Below are 20,701 nucleotides of genomic sequence, written 5' to 3' on the forward strand. Positions count from 1 at the left end.
TGGGCAAAATAAGCCCGAAAAAGGACCCACGTTAACAGAGGATTAACCCTTAAAAGCAACAGCCCGTTGCATATTCATACACCTCATACAGGATGCATAAATTCCATTCAAACACAGGATTCTGTCTGGGCAGTGTCAGCTTCTTCCTCTGAATCCTGACGGCATCTTCAGGGCTGAGCGAGGCAGGAAGAAGTTCATTTCTTCTGATAATGGATCAATAAATTCTTTTTCTCTGAAAGATTTAGGTGTCCTGTGGCTGCTATCTCGGTGCAAGTCTTTTCTTTAAAAAAAGTATCCTACACAGCATAGTTCCTATTTTAACATTTTGTTATAACCTAAAACTATATTTAACAGACTACTGAAGAGAATTAATAGACCATTACTTTCTAACAGAACACGTATAATATTAAACAGAACACGTTTAATATTTGCAAAAAGCCAATCATAAACTACGTATTTTATGATTAAATAAGCATTATTTCATGAATAAATAAGTAGAAAAATAAGTATTTTATGATTTTAAAATTACTATTTTTAATCCGCTGCAGCTCCGGGATCAAACCCACGAGCTCACCCCGCTGTTCCCCCTCTCTTTCCAGGATCTCCCGGCCCTGCCCCGGCTCCCTCCCGCCTCCTGCGGGGGCTGCCCGGGAGGAGGAGCCGGCTCCTCCCCGCTTCCTCCCGGGCGGGTCTGGTGCGTGGCACCGCTCCGGCAGCCGCGCTCCGTGCCGCGGGCACCGCTCCCGCTCCGTGCGCGGGGCAGAAGCCGCCTCCATGGTGCCTCCGGCCGCGCCGCTGCTGCTCGGGGCGCTGCTGGCGCTGCTCGGGCCGGGCGGCGGCCGCGCCTCGCCGCAGGAAGGTACGGGGGAAGGTACCGGAAAGATTGGTAGCACTGAGGGGGATTGGTGGCACGCGAGGGATTGGCAGCACCGGGAAGATTGGTAGCACTGAGGGGGATTGGTAGCACTGAGGGGAATTGGTAGCACCGGGAAGATTGGTAGCACTGTGGGGGATTGGTAGCACTGAGGGGAATTGGTAGCACTGAGGGGGATTGGTAGCACTGGGGGGGATTGGTAGCACTGAGGGGAATTGGTAGCACTGAGGGGGATTGGTGGCACGGGAGGGATTGGCAGCACCGGGAAGATTGGTAGCACTGAGGGGGATTGGTAGCACTGAGGGGGATTGGTAGCACTGAGGGGGATTGGTAGCACTGGGGGGGATTGGTAGCACTGAGGGGAATTGGTAGCACTGAGGGGGATTGGTAGCACTGTGGGGGATTGGTAGCACTGTGGGGGATTGGTAGCACTGGGGGGGATTGGTAGCACTGGGGGGGATTGGTAGCACCGGGAAGATTGGTAGCACTGGGGGGGATTGGTAGCTCTGAGGGGAATTGGTAGCACTGGGGGGGATTGGTAGCACCGGGAAGATTGGTAGCACTGTGGGGGATTGGTAGCACCGGGAAGATTGGTAGCACTGTGGGGGATTGGTAGCACTGGGGGGGATTGGTGGCACGCGAGGGATTGGCAGCACCGGGAAGATTGGTAGCACTGAGGGGAATTGGTGGCACTGAGGGGAATTGGTAGCACTGGGGGGGATTGGTAGCACTGGGGGGCACCGGCAGCACTGGGGGGATTGGCAGCACTGGGAGCCGGTAGTACGGGGGGAACCGGCAGCACTGGGGGAGCACCGGCAGCATTGGGGGGCATTGGTAGCACGGGGAGGGGATTGGTAGCACGGGGGGCTGCCCGGGGTACGGGGGGCATTGGCAGTACCAGGGGCACGGGCAGCACTGGGGGGTGACCGGCAGTTCGGGGGGGGATGCTCGGGGCACAGGGGGCACCGGCATCACTGGGGGGGACTGGCAGCACTGGGGGCACCGGCAGCACCGGGGGGATTGGCAGCACTGGGGGGGATTGGCAGCAGTGGGAGCACCGGTAGCCCTGGGAGGGATTGGCAGCACTGGGGGCATTGGTAGCACGGGGGATACCGGCGGCACCGGGAGCCGGCTGATGGACGGGCACAGCCGCCCCGGTGCCGCTGTGGCCTCCGTGTCCTGCCCCGGCTGCCCAACGCTGCCCCAGCCGAGCCTGCGGCACCGTGAGCAGCACCTGGAGCTTCTGGCTGTGGTGAGACAGCATCATTCCAGCCCCGTGAGGGACTCTCGGTCCTTCATCCCACCTGGGTCAGCCGCTGCCTGGTTTTGAACTCAGGCGGTTCAAGAATTCAAGAATTTTGAATTTAGGTGGTTCAAGAATTGGGTTGTAGGAGAGCGTTTGATTCCAGACTGGCCACGCTGTGACTCAAGATCAGGGATGCTCCTAAAATAGCATCAGGCAGTGTCTCCCCTCTGTAAACATTCAGTAGAAGCTCTAGAGTGGTTGGTAGAACAGCACAGCATTAGGGCAGCTTCACAATGTCAGCTGCACTGACAGAGTGGTTCATACACTGTCACTCTGCCAAGAGGTTTGGACAATTATCTCTGTCTTCATTAGAGAAGTGGCAATTAGGAGGAGATTTCATCTTGTTGTGTGTAATATTTCCCTTCACAGTGAGATTCTGGTATAACTATGTACATTAGTTAATACAGTTAGTGTGCATCTATGGGGGTGTTGGGAGTTCCTTGGCTATAGTGGCATAATTAAAACAAAGAATCTCTGTGCTATCCTACCTTCTTTGCACATCCTAAATTTTTCATGGTTTTAGAATGCACTAGAGGATATAAAACTGAGGGCTGAGAAAGAGAATGAGGTAAATTGGTTAGGAAGAGGAATTTGGAATTACCTGTTTTCTGAACCATCACTTTTGGCATGGCTCAAAGAGAAAATGCCACATCTTTCCTGTGCCTCAGCTTCCCCAGAGTAATATGAGAGTAATGATACCTGTCTTCTCTCTTGGATGTTCTTTTATAGCTGTGCAAAAGCTCTCAACATAGTTATTTGTAGTTGATAGAATTTTTAAAAATTCTTCTGTAAATATAATACAGATATTATATTATCCACTGTTAAATTGTGCACTGATTTTTCTTTCTATTTGATCCCCATATTAATGTTATTTTCTTAGACACTGTCTTAACAGGAAGTGACACAGTAAGATTTCCCAAATCACAGCCTGAGGATAAATTCATTCCTTGTCCTGAAATGCAGCTGCAGCTGTGCTTTCCCTGTAGATTTAGGGCAGAAGTAAATAACTTTAATTTTTTTGTTTCTGAACTCATCTGGTCTCTGATTTTTCTTCTTTATAAAAAGCTCAGAGGTTTACTGAATCATTTCATTGTGATCCTGGTATTAAGGTTCCTAATCCAGTGCTTTGTTCTTACAGAATCCTTTTCACCTGTAGAGCTCTAAAACCTCCACAAGTGAGGTAAATGTCCCCTTCTGTCATTCTACAGATGGAAAAACAGGGATAGCAGGATTAGCCCCTTGTTGAATAGCAGAACCAGCAATACAGTCCAGCTCCCCTGGTTCTGAGTCCAGTGCTTGCTTTGTTTTTTTGCAGCTGTGCCATTATTAAATGTATTTCTATAATTCCTAGTTGTTAGTGTGGCCCAGGGAGCCTCTGGGCCCAGGAGCCTGGCTCAGCAGAACAAGCTGCATTTCTGCATGTGGAAATTCCCTGTGATATGGGAAACTGGGATGGATCAATCTGTTTAGGGAGTTTTGGAAAGTTTGCATGTGATGTTGAAAGTGAGAGAGTTTACTGCTCTGTCCTTTAAAGCATCTATCAGCTGTGTGAGTGTTCAGCAAAATCTTTGGAAAGAAAGGAAAGAGTTAAAGCAGAAGGAGTTGGAGGCAACATAGCACAAACTTCAGTGCTGGGCTGGAGGAATGTCTCCTGGGATGGAAAGCTATGGCTACTGCACAGAGTTATTAGAACAGAAACTGAGCTTGGTGTCTCTGTGTCCTGCCCCACAGGAATCTGAAACTTGGCATTCTGCTGGGGATGAGAGTGGTCTTTGTACTGGTTTTTGTGCTCCTCTGAGCTCACAAACTGCATGGGGAGAACTTTTCTGTCGTAGAAACAGGACACCACTTCCTGTTCTGTGTGAGCCTTTAGCACTCATCCTGTCCAGCAAACTTTTGGCAGTCAAGTCATAAACAGCGTGTGGCTTCTTTGGGATGGCAGAACAAAAATGAATTAGTGATTTATTTAATGTGAGAGGCCTGAGATTGTGGGCTGAAATAATTGCAGAGCAGTCAGGATCCTTTCCTTTTCCCCTTTCCTTTTCCCCTTTCCTTTTCCCCTTTCCTTTTCCCCTTTCCTTTTCCCCTTTCCTTTTCCCCTTTCCTTTTCCCCTTTCCTTTTCCCCTTTCCTTTTCCCCTTTCCTTTTCCCCTTTCCTTTTCCCCTTTCCTTTCCCCCTTTCCTTTCCCCCTTTCCTTTCCCCCTTTCCTTTCCCCCTTTCCTTTCCCCCTTTCCTTTCCCCCTTTCCTTTCCCCCTTTCCTTTCCCCCTTTCCTTTCCCCCTTTCCTTTCCCCCTTTCCTTTCCCCCTTTCCTTTCCCCCTTTCCTTTTCCCCTTTCCTTTTCCCCTTCCCTTTTCCCCTTCCCTTTTCCCCTTCCCTTTTCCCCTTCCCTTTTCCCCTTCCCTTTTCCCCTTCCCTTTTCCCCTTCCCTTTTCCCCTTCCCTTCCTATTATCATATGCTTTCTCCCCTCATGTACTAGAATTTGAGGGTTGTCTAATAAATACAATTAGACCTCACCTATTGATTGTTCTCAATCTCTCTTCTCTTTTTTTATTCTGATGCAGGTAAAGGATTTCAGGAATTTCTTTGGTGATATCTTCTTTCTTCCTGATTTGGAGTCTTACACTTATTTTTCACTTTTGCTCCCTTTGTGAGGTCCACCTAAACTTCTAGATCCTTCCTCTCTAAGACTAGGGAGAGTATCAGTTTGGGTACATGAGGGAGATACATCTGGTACATCCATTGAAAAAATCATTGTTCCAAAAATGCCTGCTGAGGCCAAGAAAATGTCCTTTCAGTTTTTCCTGGTATTTTCTGATGTTTAAAACGGATGGCCAGGATTGGCATTTAAGCTCTGTTGCCAGAGCCTATACAAATTCCTGCTTCAGCAAAACTGTGAAGTATAACATTTCATCATTGCAATGAGGAAAGCAGAAATTCCACGTAAAAATCATATTCCAGGGTACCACAGAGAAACTTCTGAAAGAAAACTTCAGGATTAAGTTTTATAATTTTTAAGGGCCTGGAAATGAAAAGCAAGTTTGGGAGGAGAATGTAAATTAAAATTATAGCACAATTAAATTCACATTGAATATGTATGAAAAACTGGAAAATGCCTCAGGAATGGAGTAGAAAATTGAAGCAGCCATGGAGAGAGAAAAATAACATTTAGTCTAATTTTTCTTTTCCCTACATCCAGGCAATGCTGAGTGACAAAAAAGCAGCTCTGTGGGGAGCAGAAAGTCAAAACTGCATTAAATTGATGACTTTCAGATGGGCATTTTGTAGTAGTGCTATTTTTTATCTTTAAGTTTAATTTCTTTTGTACTCTATGTGAGAGAATTGTAGCTTTCACTAGTAGGGCAAAAACCCCACTAAATACATTTTATTTTCTTTTTTTTTAATTTCAGAACTCAGGCAATGAAATTGTATCTTTACAAAATCTCTCATTTTATACCCACAATCAAGTTAGGTTGTGAAAACCACACACATTGAGTATCTCTTGTGCTTTTCCCTGTGTGCAGAAAATCTGCTGGTTCTGACTGTGGCCACCAAGCAGACTGAGGGATTCCAGCGCTTCAGGAGATCAGCCCAATTCTTCAACTACAAAATCCAGGTGATTTCTAGCACCTTCCATAGGGGTTAATTATCAAATTTGCAGGGAAATCCCCAATGACGGAAGGAATGATGCATCTGACTCCATCTTATCAGGCTGATTAATTACTTTAATATCCTGTATTATTCTATATTATATTACATTATATTGTATTATATATAAACTGAATCTGCCAAGCACTCAACTCCACACAACTGTACAGAATTTTGTGACTGCCAGCCAACAGTCCTGACACACACACACCCTGATAGGCCAAGGAAACAAAACACCATCACTTTGGGTAAACAATCTCCATTTTGCATTCTACTTTGGCACAGCAAATGATGATGAGAATTGTTTTTCCTTTCTCTGAGGTTCAGAGAATGTGAAACCCAGAAATATTCTTGGGAAGAATTGTGCCTTGCTTTTCTCTGTGAAGAGAAGTGTGGCGACAGTTGGTCAAAGGGAATTTCAAATTGTGGAATGGGTCAGATTTGGCCCCACAGTGATTAAATGAAACCTCAAAAGGGGACACACATCTCAGCTGGCTGAAAAGTGCTGTGACTGGGTCATTTCTGCAGTGTCCTGAGTGTTGGCTTGGGGAGAGATCCATAACTCCTGCTCAAGGGAGCCTCGTGGCACTTTTGCGTTGCACTGCCAGGACACACAGTACAGAGTGTGCTCCTGTCCCTGTGGCCAGGAGTGCTTTGTGTTACCTTGTGGCACTGATTGTCCAGCCCAGAGACTGGATCAAAGGCTGCCTAGTCCATTTGTCCTGGGGCTGTTATTTTTGCTGTGATTTGCACTGGGAGTTATCAGAACCACTAAGTTTGTGGGTTCTGGTTCCTTCCTGTGAGCCTTGCTGGGAAAGTGCCCTGTTGAGGTGACCCTGTGTGGCGTTCACATTTTCTGGAAAAATCCCTTCTCCCAGGATTTTTCTCCTGGGAAGCTGAGAAGCCTCAGAGAAAAAGAAAACAGTTGTTGTCTCATTTGATTCTCCTGTATTTTGCTGCTTTGGAGTGTGTTTGGAGATTGTTTACTCACAGGTGATTGTTTCACAGGATTCTGCTGTGAGTTGTTTTCACTCTTTGGCCAATCAGGGCCAAGCTGTGTTGGGGCTTTGGAAAGAGTCACAAGTTTTCATTATTATCTTTTTAGCCTTCTGTAAGTATCCTTTCTGTATTCTTTAGTATAGTTTAGTTCAGAATTCTTTAATATAATATAGTACCATAAAATAATAAGTTAGCCTTTTGAGAACATGGAGTCAGATTTATCATTCCTTCTATCATCTAGGGGGAATGCAAATACAATAACTACAATAACCCTGTGCCTGTTGCTGTGCAGGTGCTGGGGCTGGATGAGGAGTGGCAGGGTGGAGATGACCAGCAGCCAGCTGGAGGGGGGCAGAAGGTTCGTCTCCTCAAGTCAGCTCTGAAGCAGTACGGGGATAAGAAGGATTTGATCATCCTTTTTGTGGAAAGGTAATGGTTTGCAAAGAATTTGCCATGAACTGAATCTTAAAGTGGTTTGGATGGGTTCTCACTGAAAAGAAATGAACTGTGAGATCAGTTGCTTTTGGAAAGTGTGTCCAGATATCTGTTTTTTTTGGTTTTTTGGTTTTTTTTTTTTTTTCCCCTGAATTCTCTGTGGTTTCTTGGGAATTACTCAGAGCTGCATCCGTGGCAGTTGGGAAGGGCTGATCAGAACAGGCTGATGCCAATTCCTGCATGAAGTTGATAGTGTTGTACCTGATTCTGCCACAGTGGAATTTGGCTGCCTCCATCTGCAGAGAATGAGCAGACAGTTCCTTTGGAACTGGGCAGGCTTTTCTTACCAGAGTTATTTGTTTTATAAGGTGAAGTAGGCTGCAGCACATCCTGAGAGCCAAGAATTAGTCTCCAGAGAGGTGAAGAGAGAAAAGGAAGGGTTGGAGTCTCAGTGTCTTTTCATATGCCCAGCATACAAATAAAACTACACTTTAATTAATTGCATTACCAAAAATGTAATACTGTTAAACAGAACTAAAAGAAAGGGATTCCCAAAGAATTAGTTTCTAGAAACTTTTCTCAATGACCTGTTTTTCTGACTCCTTTCCTTTTGTCCTTTTTTTGTCTGTCTCTCTCTAGCTACGATGTGCTCTTTGCTTCAGGCCCCACAGAACTGCTGAAGAAGTTCAAACAAGCCAAAAGCAAGGTGGTTTTCTCAGCAGAGAATTACATCTATCCTGACAGAAAGCTGGAAGCCAAGTACCCTCAGGTGCGAGATGGAAAGCGCTTCCTGGGTTCTGGAGGTGAGACACAGAGCTTGCTTTCAGCTTTCTCCTCCTGCTTGACCTCTGTGGGAGAAGTGGCAAAGCAAACTGAAAATTGATGAGTCTCAGCAGCAACAGGGTGTAGTGAGATTTCATGTGAGAGAAGTGAAAGTACATGGATACAGGAGTACTTCTATTTTTTGGTCATCTGGGTGGAAACACCTCCTCATCCTTATTCCCACAGGTTTCATAGGTTATGCTCCAAACCTGAAGAAGCTTGTGGAGGACTGGAAAGGAGAGGATGATGACAGTGACCAGCTCTTCTATACAAGAATCTTCTTGGATCCACAAAAAAGAGTATGTGTATTGAGATTCTGGGTTTGGGAGAATTTGCATTCTAGCCAGTACCCCCATTTTCTGTTATTAGCAGTTTTTATATTTAAGCATAAAATGTGAATGGGAAGAGAGATGTCTGAAAACAAGTCTCACTGGAGGCTCATATCATTATCTGTAGGTGCTGGTGTTTAAAGCCATTGAGTGTGGAGGAACTAAGCAGCCTCCTCCCAGGGGATGTGAAACTGCAGAGTGCAGTGCTGCCTTAGAGACAGCCAGCCTAGCACTGAAATACATTCTGTAACATCCTACAGAAGCCTGGAATGGACCCTGGAAGCAGCACTGGGATTCCAGCACCATGCAGTGCACTGGCCAGACCATGCAGGTCATTCTGGTTCTGGTGTCCCTGCCCAGCTGGGCATTACAGAGGCCAGTCTGTCCCTGGGGAACTCGAACTGTAACAGCAATTAAATCAAGAGGGAACATTTGGAATAGGGAACTGCTATCAGACTAGAGAGACACTTGAAATTTTTTGCCAGCAAGGCTGGTAGAAAATTTAGAATGTTTTTAGTTCCCCAAATCTGAGTATGGCCTTTGATACTTTCACATGAGCAGTCCCTTTAATCTTCTCATCTGCAGTTCTGGCCTTGTGCCATGCAAGGGCTGAGTAATTCCCCTGACTTGGCACTCAGGGGATGTTAGCACCCTGCTGTCCTTTCCAGTAATCCATCTTACTGAGGCCTGCAGGGACACAGAATTCTGTAAAGTCAGAGCTGCATTTTAGTCCCACTTAGTCAGAGTGTGACTTGCAGCAGGGGATAAAAACAAAGATTGCACAAGCTGATCTTGCACCTTACTCTCCTCTGGTTTGACACTGGTACGTGGGGGTCACACTTGCCCTGTGGATGGAAGGCAAGAAACTTTTCATAGCAGATGTTTTTTCTATCTGGCCTTCCTGTGTATTTTTTGTATTCTGGTTTATATGACTGTGTGCAAGTCTACTTCATTCATATGATGCAGATTTATTGACACACCCACAACAGCTTTAAAAAAGGGGGAGAGGGGGTTTTCATAGTTTTGCCTAATAGAATATATTTAACTTGTTCTTGAAAATGGTGAACTGTCCCAGATTTGAATGAAAATTATGATTATCTGGCAATGTTCAAGGTTTCAGAGTTTGTAGAGTTTACAAATGACTATAGGAATGGGATATTTTCACAGAGCATAGGGTCTGTTGAATGTAAAGAATGTGTTCTAATTAAGGTTGTTTATCTAATTCTTTTAAAGGAAAGTATCAACATCAGTCTGGACCACAGAAGCCGGATCTTCCAAAACCTAAATGGGGCATTAGGTGAGATGGAAGGAAGGAGCTCATTTCTCCTTGGAATGCAACTTGCATGTTGACACCAGAAATAAAGTTATGGCTGAAGGGATTGTATTTCAGAAATGGCTGTCCCCACAGAAAAAACTTTAGTAAAAGTCTGTGCCAGAGTTCTGGGATGTGTTTGCAATTCCATTGAGACCAGCTATGTTCTCATTGCAATTCCTTCTCCACTTGAGGGAATGCAGGTCAGGTTTTTCATCTCACACCTCGCAGCCCCTTTGATCTCCAGGCATGTCGGATTTCGTTAGCCTTGGGGATTGAAACTGGGAGGGACTTGCAGTGCAAGTAATAACACAGAGCCTGCCTAGGGCTGCCTGCCTTTCTGCTTCAGAGCCATGCTGGAATGCCCTGGGAGGTGAGAAGCAGCCAGATATGCCTGTGAGCACTCCCTGGCTGTACCAGGCTTCTGACCTGACCTGCTCATTGATTTTGCTAGTCCTGGCAAGAGGGATTCACTTACTTTCCTATCAATGCTGCCCAATGTTTTCAGTCTTGCACGTTCCATCTTTATTTTGCTCAAGTAAAAAGTGATAATGGCAGTGTAGTGTTTGGCTCCTGTGCTCAGTATATCAGACTGCAGCTTGTATCTGTGTTAGTCCTTTTTCCAAAGGATTTTGTGTGGTTGTGTTGAGGAAACGTCCTCAACGTCCTCAATGATCAAATGGACTTTTGTGAGGGGTGACAAAGAGAGACATCAGGTGCATAGAACACTGAGGTGAGAAGGGCCTGAGTCCTCCCATCAATAGCTGTCCCTGTCATCAATAGCTGCTCCTCACTGCCAGTTTTGAAATAACCTTTCAGTATGGCTTCTGCCAATTCCCAGTCATTGTCCAGCTTCCCAGGCATCCTCCTGTTACTTCACAGGATCATTCTGGATATTTTTTTCTCCTTTAAAGATTTTGTCTGTAGGCCTTAAACTACTTGTGCACGGTTATCCGTTGTCCACACTTTCATCTTTCAGCAGTTTTTCTGTATAAATGAGGCATCGTGCTTCTAATTATCAATAAAATCCTTAACATGATGGTAATGTCATTTCCAGATGAGATAGTTCTGAAGTTTGAAAACGCACGAGTGAGAGCAAGAAACTTGTTGTATGACACTCTGCCTGTGGTGATCCATGGAAATGGACCCACCAAGGTAAGTGGGCTGTCCTGAGGGAAAGATTTGTTCTGTGTTTGTTGCAAAGTGACCCTTTAGGCTCCGTGGATCAGGTTGCTGCCTCCACATAGACTGACTTTCCCTGTGTAGATTTATATTTGAGAAACAATAATAATATAATATAATAATAATATAATAACAATAATATAATATAATCATAGCAGCAAGATGGATCTGGTTCAAAGACCCACATGTGGTTGGATTTTCAGATTCTTTAGTTCATGGAGAAGGTAAACAAAGTTCAAATATGACCCCACAGTGGGGATGCACTCAAAGAAACTCCTGCCCTCTAATGCATAATCTGGCAAACTTCCTTTTGCAGCTGCAGCTGAACTACCTGGGAAACTACATTCCTCAGGTTTGGACATTTGAGACTGGCTGCACGGTGTGTGATGAGGGTCTGCGAAGCCTCTCGGGGTTTAAGGTGAGGCTGCTGTGTTTATTCCAAACTCTCAAAACAATTCTTACAGTTCTGTGTCTGATGTTGAACATGACTCACCACGCTCTCCTCTTGTCCCTGAATGCAGGATGAGGCATTGCCAATGGTTCTGATTGGCGTTTTCATCGAGCAGCCCACCCCATTCCTCTCCCAGTTCTTCTTGCGGCTTCGTAACCTCCATTACCCAAAGCAGCGAATCCAGCTCTTCATTCACAACCATGTAAGTGAAGTGATGGTCTTAGCAAATGTGGGGAAAATGTACACCTCATCCTCTACTCAAGGCACTTTTGCAGCCTTTGGCTAGACTTCCAGGCTGTGTAATCACAGTATTTATCTGCAATGGCACCCACAGGATTGCATAATTGTCTGCAGCGACATCACCCAGCTGTAAACTTGTGAAAATGGGCTTAAGAGCTGTTGCCCAGCTACTCATTTTGAAGGCAAGAGGCTGAGTGGCATGGATGAGCCCATCTTAAGTGTTTTTCCTTACTTTTGGAATAGGAGGAACATCACTTGATGGAGGTGGACTCCTTTGTAGAGGAGCATGGCAAAGAATATCTTGCTGTCAAAGTGATCGGGCCAGATGATGAGGTGGAGAATGCTGAGGCACGTAACTTGGGCATGTAAGTGAAGAGGCCATACATGACAGCTGGCAGAGACAGCCTGTGTCCAAACTAAAGCATCTGTTTGTTCTCAGGATCATCCCTATCAAGTGATTGCTCTTATTTTCTCAGTCACCCTTTCAGTTTCTCTAGCATTAACTCTGATGCCCTTATATATTGGGAAAAAATCAACTTCCCTACCAGCTCACTTGTCCAGTTTCAGGAACTAAGTTCTCACTGGTCCTTTGCTCTGACAGAAGGATAGCCCTGTATCTCCTGCCCTCATCTATATACCCAGACACAGAGCACAAAGGATATGCACCCAAATCTCTGAAGAGGAGGAGTGCTGTGGCAAAACTAAGAACTAGTGGGAGGGTATCTTCCTGTCTGTGATCGGGAGGTGTGGATTTGGGCCAGCTGTAGATGGGAACCTCTTCAGTTTGAGCTGAAGAAACATTTAGTTTGCTAAATGTGATTTTGGCTGTGTCTCCTATCAGTTATTGGATACTGAATCTGATGTGCTTGTACTATGCTGGCCCTCTAGGTTGTTACATTAAACCAAATTTCTCAGAGCACCCAGAAGACATTTAGACTACAAGGTGAAGGAATTCTTGGTGCTCTGTCCTTTGTCTTCCTCTGGTTTAGGATGTGACTTTCCTTTTCTCTGCCTGCAGGGATTTGTGCAGGAAGGATCCTGACTGTGACTATTACTTTAGCCTGGATGCTGAGGTAGTTCTGAAGAACAAAGAGACTCTGAGGATCCTGATTGAACAGAACAAGTGAGTTCTTTGGTCTGAGCAATGCTTACTGCTCGTCTCACATGAGGAATTCAGTGCACATCCCTGAGATGTTTAGGGAACCAGGACAGCTGTGCCAGAGATGTTAGCCAAATACCTCTTATGTGTTGTTGTTTTGGTTTGTTTTTTTCACTGTAATTGTAATCCCTGGATTTTAGGCAGGGGATGTAAATCATCCTTAGCTTTGTTTTTATACAGTCACTAGAACAAATTGGATTCTAACAGACCTGGTGTAGTTAGAGAGGAGATTGGGACCCTATTTACCCTTTCTTACGTGGCATTTCATTCCAGCAGAGTTAACAAAACAGCAACTCTGTAAGTGAGGGAGGAAACGGCTCTTACAGTACTGTGGTTTGTAAATATTTTCCTTTTCTTCCTGTGGTAACATCCTGTCCTGCAATTCCTTTTTCCTTCATGCCTCCAGGCTGGTGATTGCCCCCCTGGTAAGCCGTCATGAGAAGCTGTGGTCCAATTTCTGGGGAGCCCTGAGCCCCGATGGATACTACGCCCGCTCGGAAGATTATGTGGATATTGTTCAAAGGAGGAGAGTGTGAGTGTGCAAAGAGAGCTTTTTCCTGATGAAATCTCTCAAATGTAAAGTTTCCTGCAGCACATTGTCATCAAATTGATGTCCAAGAACCAGAGAGTACAAATGTCTTTGTGTATAGGAAAGGAAAATAAATCTCTGCTCCTGTTTGGAAGTTTTATATTCTCCCCTGAGCAGAGACAATAACATACTTGGGACAGACTTATAATCAGAGTAAAGGTTTGAGAGTGCTGACTGCTGAAATCATCTCATCTTACTCATGTCATGTTTTCCCACCTGGGGTTTATGGTTAGTGTGATCCTTAAAGTCCTGTAAAGTGCTGTTTTAATCTCTGTCAGATCGATTTTCAGGTGATCTTTGAACGGAAAATTCACAAAATTGAGTTGTTGATTCATTCATATTCTTGAGGGACCCTCTTTTTTATAGGCCACTATAATTTTTTTTTTATTTACTGGCCTATAAAAAAGAGGGACCCTCTTTTATATAGGCCAGTAAATGCTGGAAATCAGCTTATGCACTTTTGACTGTTTCAGTTTCTTTAAATCACTGGAAAAAATATGTTGATCTCTCTGGGAAGAGATTCAAGCCACTAATTACATCCCTAGCAAAAACACACAGTAGCAATTATTTGCTTTCCTGGTGGACTAGCATTTGTGCAGCTTAAAAGCTGTGGGCAATATAAGTGATTTTTTCTGGAATGCCAATCTATTGGTATGGTTTTCTTCCTACTGTTCTGAGCTGGCTCATTTAGTCAAGCCTGGCTGATGCTGCAGTGCTGCCTGTCATCCTTAGTGCTATCTCACTTTTCTTCTGCTGTGTTTCAGTGGGCTCTGGAACGTTCCCTACATCAGCAGTGTTTACATGGTTAAAGGCAAGGCTCTGCGCTCGGAGCTGGAGCAGGGGGATCTGTTCCACAGTGGCAAGCTGGATGCTGACATGGCTCTGTGCCACAACATTCGCAGCCAGGTCAGTCCAGGAGAGAGCCTGCCAGGGGAGAGCTGCCTGCCAGCCTCAAGGGGACAGGATTAAGCAGTTTCAAGGCATTCAGCTCTGCCAGGGCAGGGAGAGGGTGAACTTGTACCAGTCAGTACAGTCCAGACTTTAAAACAGCATGGCGTTTCTGTCTTGCTGTGAAATGATGTGTAGCCTTGGGCCACTAAATGTAAATAACTCTTACTAGTCAGTACAGTGCAGATTTTGGAATAGTTTGGGATTTCTGTCTTGCTGTGAAATGATGTGTAACCATGGACCACTAAATGCAAATAACTCATACTAGTCAGTACAGTGCAGACTTTAGAACAGCTTGGCATTTCTGTCTTGCTGTGAAATGATATGTAGCCATGGACCACTAAATGTAAATAACTCATACTAGTCAGTACAGTGCAGACTTTAGAACAGCATGGAGTTTCTGTCTTGCTGTGAAATGATATGTAGCCATGGACCACTAAGCATAAATAACTCTTACTGGTCAGTACAGTGCAGACTTTGGAACAGCTTGGCATTTCTGTCTTGCTGTGAGACCTTGTGTAGCCATGGACCACTGAATGTGGATAATATTTGTGTTCTTAGGCCTTTTCAGGACTGCTCTAAATGGGATTGATAGGGTAAGAAAGAAGACCCTAATCTCACAGCTGCCTGGCTGACAGGACACAGAATTACTGTCTCTGTAACCCTTCAGAGTTTCTCATATCCAGGGTGGAAATAAAACTGAAAGAATGAATAAATGAACAGCTTGGAGAACTGTCCAGTGCTTGGTTTCACAGTGGCTCTCAGAAATGTGAGGCCTTTATTATTTCTTTCCATCCTGCAGGGAGTCTTTATGTACCTGACAAACCAGCATCAGTTTGGGCACATACTGTCCCTGGAGAATTACCAGACAAGTCACCTCCACAATGACCTCTGGCAAATATTCAGCAATCCTGAGGTGAGATAACCTGCACACTCAAAAGGCACAGCAATGTGGGAAAATCTGACATTAGTTTCATCACTGTGGGAAGCCCAGGCTTTGTAATAATGGTGACTCTCAGGTGGGATGAGGAGCACAGGCACAAAATTTGAAGAGAAAATTTTGGGACTTATAACACATGGATCAAAGCCTGTGAAATACTGCTTGCTATGAGTGCCTGGCCTTTTATTACCTTTTTAAGCAGGAGCCCCACAGAAATTACTGGTTTGCTTATCTTCTAATTGCAGGATTGGAGAGAAAAGTACATCCATGAAAACTACACAGCAGCTCTGAAAGGGAAATTGGTGGAAATGGTAAGAAAACATCACTCTTATCCATCAGAATGGGAAATGAACTTTAGGACAATGCTTTATCAATATTATTGTACTTCTCAGGAATAAGCAGTTGAACATAGGAAACATGACCTTGAAATACTTTTAGAGCTAAATCATTCCAGCTCTCCTAAGTGGGAGTGGGGCACATAAATCATAAGACAAATTTCTATCCTCAATATTTTAGTTTCCTTCCACTTCCTCAGTCTACACTCATTTTAGCATTACTTCTTTTGCCTTAAACAAACTTCTTTTGTCCTTGTTTCTGCTGTTCTCACCTGTCTGCAGCCCTGCCCAGATGTTTACTGGTTCCCCATCTTCACTGACACTGCCTGTGATGAGCTGGTGGAAGAAATGGAACATTATGGCCAGTGGTCCACAGGTGACAACACAGTAAGTAAAGTCAGGAGCTCTTTTGATTTCTGGGATACGCCATTTTCTGTGCATAGCTGGTTATCCTGTGGGAAGGCATTAGATCCTAAATTAAATCAAAAAAGTAGAGAGAATAGAGAGAATACTTTATTTTGCTCCTGATTAATTCTGATTTTTCCCTGAATCCTCTTTAGTGTCCTCTGAAGTTCTAGTGTTCAGCCTCTCTGATGGTAATATTGCTTCCCTTAGGGTTTAATTATGGTTTGAAATGAGCTTTCCATCCTGCAAATTCTGATAAACAAACATCATATTTATTTGTAGTTACCAGGAACAAGTACTTTTCATTCCTGAACTCCAGGGTTCCCATCTTTACGGGTATTTGTGCTGATTCTATTTCAGGACAGCAGAATACAAGGAGGATATGAGAATGTCCCAACTATTGACATACACATGAACCAAATAGGCTTTGAAAGAGAATGGTATAAGTTTCTTCTGGACTATATTGCACCCATCACAGAGAAGCTGTACCCAGGATACTACACCAAGGTATGTCTGTTGTATGCAGGGCAACCCCAAAGTCTGGGAATGATTGGCATCTGACTCCATTGACTCAGAATGCTGAACAATTGCTTTATTAAAAGTATATTATATTACATTATACTATACTATATTAAATGTATACATATTAAATATAAATATTTACATATACTATGTGTATATATAGTATATATATGTATTAATATATATACACTCTACTTATATATATTTAGTATATATATTTAATAGTATATATAGATATACTATTAAGTATATATATATATTAAATATATACATATACTATACTGTATTAAAGAGATAGTATACTAAAGAGATACTAAAAGGATACTAAAGAAAAACTTGTGACTGTCTCCAGACAATCAGGACACAGCTTGGACCTAATAGGCCAATTAATATAAATAATCATGACCAGAATCCAATTACCAGATCCTTCAGGTAAACAATCTTCCTAACACATTCCACATGTGCAAAAACAACAGGAGCGGTGAATAGAGATAAGAATTCTCTTCTCTCTGTGCTTCTCACTGCCTTCCCAGGAAAAATCCTTGGGAAAGCTTGTGCTTGCTGCTCTCTGTGAAGAGAGCTGAGGCCACAGTACCTTCACCTTAACAGCAAAACTGATGGTCACCTCCTCCAACAATACACACACTATTTCCCAGCACAGAGGAATTGACCCTGCAGTGTGACCCAAGTATGTGCATTAGGAGATAGGCAATTTCTCAATGACATTCTTCTGCCTGATTTTTGCCTTTCTCCTTTAGCAGTGGGATGCAATTTCAGTGTCACACCCTGCTCTGCAGCTCAGAAGCCCCAGACCACTGTAGCCCTCTAACAGAGAGCTCTTTGTCCTTGTCTCTCAGACCCAGTTTGAGCTGGCCTTTGTGGTTCGCTACAAACCTGACGAGCAGCCATCCCTGGTGCCTCACCACGACGCCTCCACCTTCACCATCAACATTGCCTTGAACAGGGTGGGCATTGACTACGAGGTGAGTGCCTGCCAGGGCTTCAGGAGTGCAGCACAGCTCCTGCAGCAGCTGAAAGCCCTGCCCTGATCCACATCAGGCTGCACACAAACCCTGCCCTGATCCACATCAGCCTTCTTTACACTAAGTATTACAATTAATGGCTGTAAGACTACATGGGAGGCTGTTTGGGTCCAATCCAGCTTGCTATGGACCCCAGCCCACACAAGAAGCACTCTTCTCCATGTGGGGACAAAGTCCTATTTTATTTCCTTGAGAGGAGACAGCAGATCATCCAGGTGACCCCCCCCTAAGCTGCAAAAAAGAGGGCGATACTTCATGGCAGGAGACTTTTAAGCACCTTCCCTGAGGTGCTTTTTCCAAGCTGATGTGTCTCATGTTCCCACCAGGGAGGAGACTGATGTGCACTTGTGTCCCACCAGGGAAGAGGCTGATGTGTCTCATGTTCCCACCAGGGAGGAGGCTGATGTGTCTCATGTTCCCCCAGGAAGGAGGCTGATATGTCCAGTTGTGTTACCACCAGGGAGGAGGTTCATGTGTCCCCTGTGTCCCCCCTAGGGAGGAGGCTGATGTGTCTCATGTTCCCACCAGGGAGAAGGCTGATGTGTCTCTGATGGAGGCCGATGTGTCTCTTGTAGAGGTTCATGTGTCCCTTGTGTCCCCCCAGGGCAGAGGCTGATGTCTCTTGTGGAGGCTGATGTGTCTCTGGTGTCCCACCAGGAAGGACCCTGATGTGTCCCTGGTGGAGGCAGATGTGTCTCTGACTGTCCCTTGTGACCCCAGGGTGGAGGCTGTGTCTCTGGTGGAGGCTGATGTGTCTCTGGTGTCCCTTGTGGAGGTTCATGTGTCCCTTGTGTCCCTGGTGGAGGCTGGCGTGTCTCTGACTGTCCCTTTGTCCCCCAGGGCGGAGGCTGATGTGTCTCTGGTGGAGGCTGATGTGTCTCTGATGTGCCCCTTGTGTCCCCCAGGGCGGAGGCTGTCTCTGGTGTCCCTTGTGGAGGTTCATGTGTCCCTTGTGTCCCTTGCAGAGGCAGATGTGTCTCTGACTGTCCCTTGTGTCCCCCAGGGTGGAGGCTGATGTGTCTCTGGTGTCCCACCAGGAAGGACCCTGATGTGTCCCTTGTGGAGGCAGATGTGTCTCTGACTGTCCCTTGTGTCCCCCAGGGCGGAGGCTGCCGCTTCCTGCGCTACAACTGCTCCATCCGAGCCCCGAGGAAGGGCTGGAGCCTGATGCACCCCGGCCGCCTGACGCACTACCACGAGGGGCTGCCCACCACCAGGGGCACCCGCTACATCGCCGTGTCCTTCATCGACCCCTAGGGCCCTGCTGCCCTGCCCCTGGCCCTGCTCACGCCTGACTTTGAGTAGAAACAGGGAGTGTCGCTGAGAGCTCCTGAGGTGTTGTTCAGAGCTACTTGGATTCGATTTTTGTATGATTTTTAATGTGATTTTTAATGATATTCTAAGACTCCGCTGCTGGAGGACTTCACTCTCTGATACTGCAGGTAATACCTAGGAATATTGCTGTAGAAGTCCAAAGGAGATTTTGTGCCTTCATTTTTGATTCTGCTCCTCATCCACTGTTTCTTGAAAGTGCTGTTTACTTGAACTTTCATCAGTGATTCATTGGCTTTAAAAAATGGTTTTTTGGAATGGAAATCCAGCTTTTTCGAGGCAACTTACAAGCTGGAAGCCTCATTTCATCCACAACATACACAGGACTGGATGTTACACAATAATTCCTGGACATTTTTCCAAATATAAACCAATCAGGGAGCTGACTCCAGGAGTCATAACAGTTAAGTGTCACACCAAATGAAGCTGAGGTGGAAGATCCTGAAGATCATCTGATTTCTTACCTCTTTGCTGTCCTTGCAAGCAAATCACAAAGTTCAATGTGGCAACATAGGTGCTTCTGGTGAGCTAAGGGAAGGTCCTCTGATGGTGCTTTACCTCTGGGTTGGACTGAAGAGATTAAAAACCTCCCTTACCTTCTGTTTCTCCAGATAAGAGCAGCAGGCATACCCACACAAATTCGTGCCATATCAATGTGTAGATTAAATCTAAGAAAGGGAAGGGTGGGAACAGCTCCATCAGTCAGGGGGGCTTCTCTCAGAATTGTCTGTTCTATACCATGTTACAATAGCCAAAAACTCTGATCAATGTCTGCCCAACAACCCAGAGGTCTTTGGTGGCCTCATTCCATTTGTCAGAGATTGTTTTAATAATTTTCTTTGATGGTCCATTCACTTTAGATGGAAAGAGCTGCCCTCTGGTTCTTAGAGGAAATAATTATTCAGTGTTTTTATTATTTGAGATTGAAAACCAAAACACTCCATTGCAGAAGCTTCTCCAATGGGGTCAAGTCTGATAGAAATGAGTGCTTGGGAAGTGCTGAGAGATTGGAGTGAACCAGTAGTTATAAAAATATAGAGATACGTAGACTAGACCTGTGGTTAGAGAGTGAAGGGGCAGAACCCTTTTCTGCATGTGCCTGTGGGATACCTGCTCTGCTTATCAGACACCATTATGCCAGAATAGTGTGTTTCACAAGCAATAAATTCATACAGTGATTGTCCTTAGGGAAAAAATAATAATTATGTGCCTTTTAGTTGTGTGTCTCCAGCTTCTGCTGCCTGATTATCAGAGTAGAGCCCTTCATCTGGGATGGGTCACTCTAATGGGGCAGAGCAGCTTCAGACATGGAAGGGGACAGACAGATTTCCCAACTGCTTTCCTTGAGCTTTTTAGGTCTGTTTTGAGGCCATACACTCACCTGTGCCCAGGAGAGAGAAATCCAGGCAGGGGCAAGCATTTGAGAAGTAAAATTGTACTTAAAGTCGTGTTATGTGAAATGCAGAACTGCCTGTAACCAAATGATTGATCAGCATGTCAGAGATGTCCAAAATGTGTATTATGTATTTATTCAGCAGCAGCTTTTTTTGTTTAGCTTGGGGGTTTTTTTTTGTAGTTTATTTTTGTTGGGTTTTTTTTTTTTGGTTTGGTTTTTTGAGGGGTGGTTTTTTGTTTGTTTTTTTTTTGTTTGTTTGTTCGTTTGGTGTTTGTTTTGGGGGTGGTTTTTTGTTTTGCTTTTTGTTGATTTTTTCGGGTTTTTTCGTTGTTCTTGGGTTTTTTGGGGTAGTTTTTTTTTTTTTTTTTTTGTTCAGTGCTTTGGTTTTGGGGATTTTTTGTGGTTTTTTTTTTTTTTTCCTGGGTGTTTCTTT

At 44.8% G+C, this 20,701-nt stretch overlaps 1 protein-coding gene across 1 annotated transcript; it reads left to right on the forward strand.

The window, feature by feature from the left end:
- The first annotated feature begins 759 nt into the window (after window positions 1–759).
- PLOD1 (procollagen-lysine,2-oxoglutarate 5-dioxygenase 1) lies at window positions 760–20,448 on the forward strand. The gene is made up of 19 exons (XM_058039332.1): window positions 760–859; window positions 5,706–5,797; window positions 7,121–7,257; window positions 7,903–8,066; window positions 8,272–8,384; window positions 9,648–9,711; window positions 10,784–10,881; window positions 11,225–11,326; window positions 11,430–11,561; window positions 11,843–11,964; window positions 12,618–12,722; window positions 13,165–13,290; window positions 14,112–14,253; window positions 15,098–15,211; window positions 15,481–15,546; window positions 15,853–15,957; window positions 16,336–16,482; window positions 17,355–17,480; window positions 18,642–20,448. Exons 1-19 carry the CDS (start codon window positions 775–777, stop codon window positions 18,795–18,797), a joined length of 2,196 nt encoding a protein of 731 aa, XP_057895315.1. The 5' UTR covers window positions 760–774; the 3' UTR covers window positions 18,798–20,448.
- The last annotated feature ends 253 nt before the right edge of the window (window positions 20,449–20,701 follow it).

This window comes from Melospiza georgiana, chromosome 22 (genome assembly GCF_028018845.1).
Source record: "Melospiza georgiana isolate bMelGeo1 chromosome 22, bMelGeo1.pri, whole genome shotgun sequence".
Taxonomy (NCBI): Eukaryota; Metazoa; Chordata; class Aves; order Passeriformes; family Passerellidae; genus Melospiza; species Melospiza georgiana.

Excerpts from the sequence above, each read along its gene's own strand:
- PLOD1 (XM_058039332.1), top strand. The coding sequence starts at position 775 with ATGGTGCCTCCGGCCGCGCCGCTGCTGCTCGGGGCGCTGCTGGCGCTG. Across the intron at positions 10,882-11,224 it reads ATGGAAATGGACCCACCAAG|CTGCAGCTGAACTACCTGGG; the intron begins GTAAGTGGGCTG and ends TTCCTTTTGCAG. Across the intron at positions 11,327-11,429 it reads GAAGCCTCTCGGGGTTTAAG|GATGAGGCATTGCCAATGGT; the intron begins GTGAGGCTGCTG and ends CCCTGAATGCAG.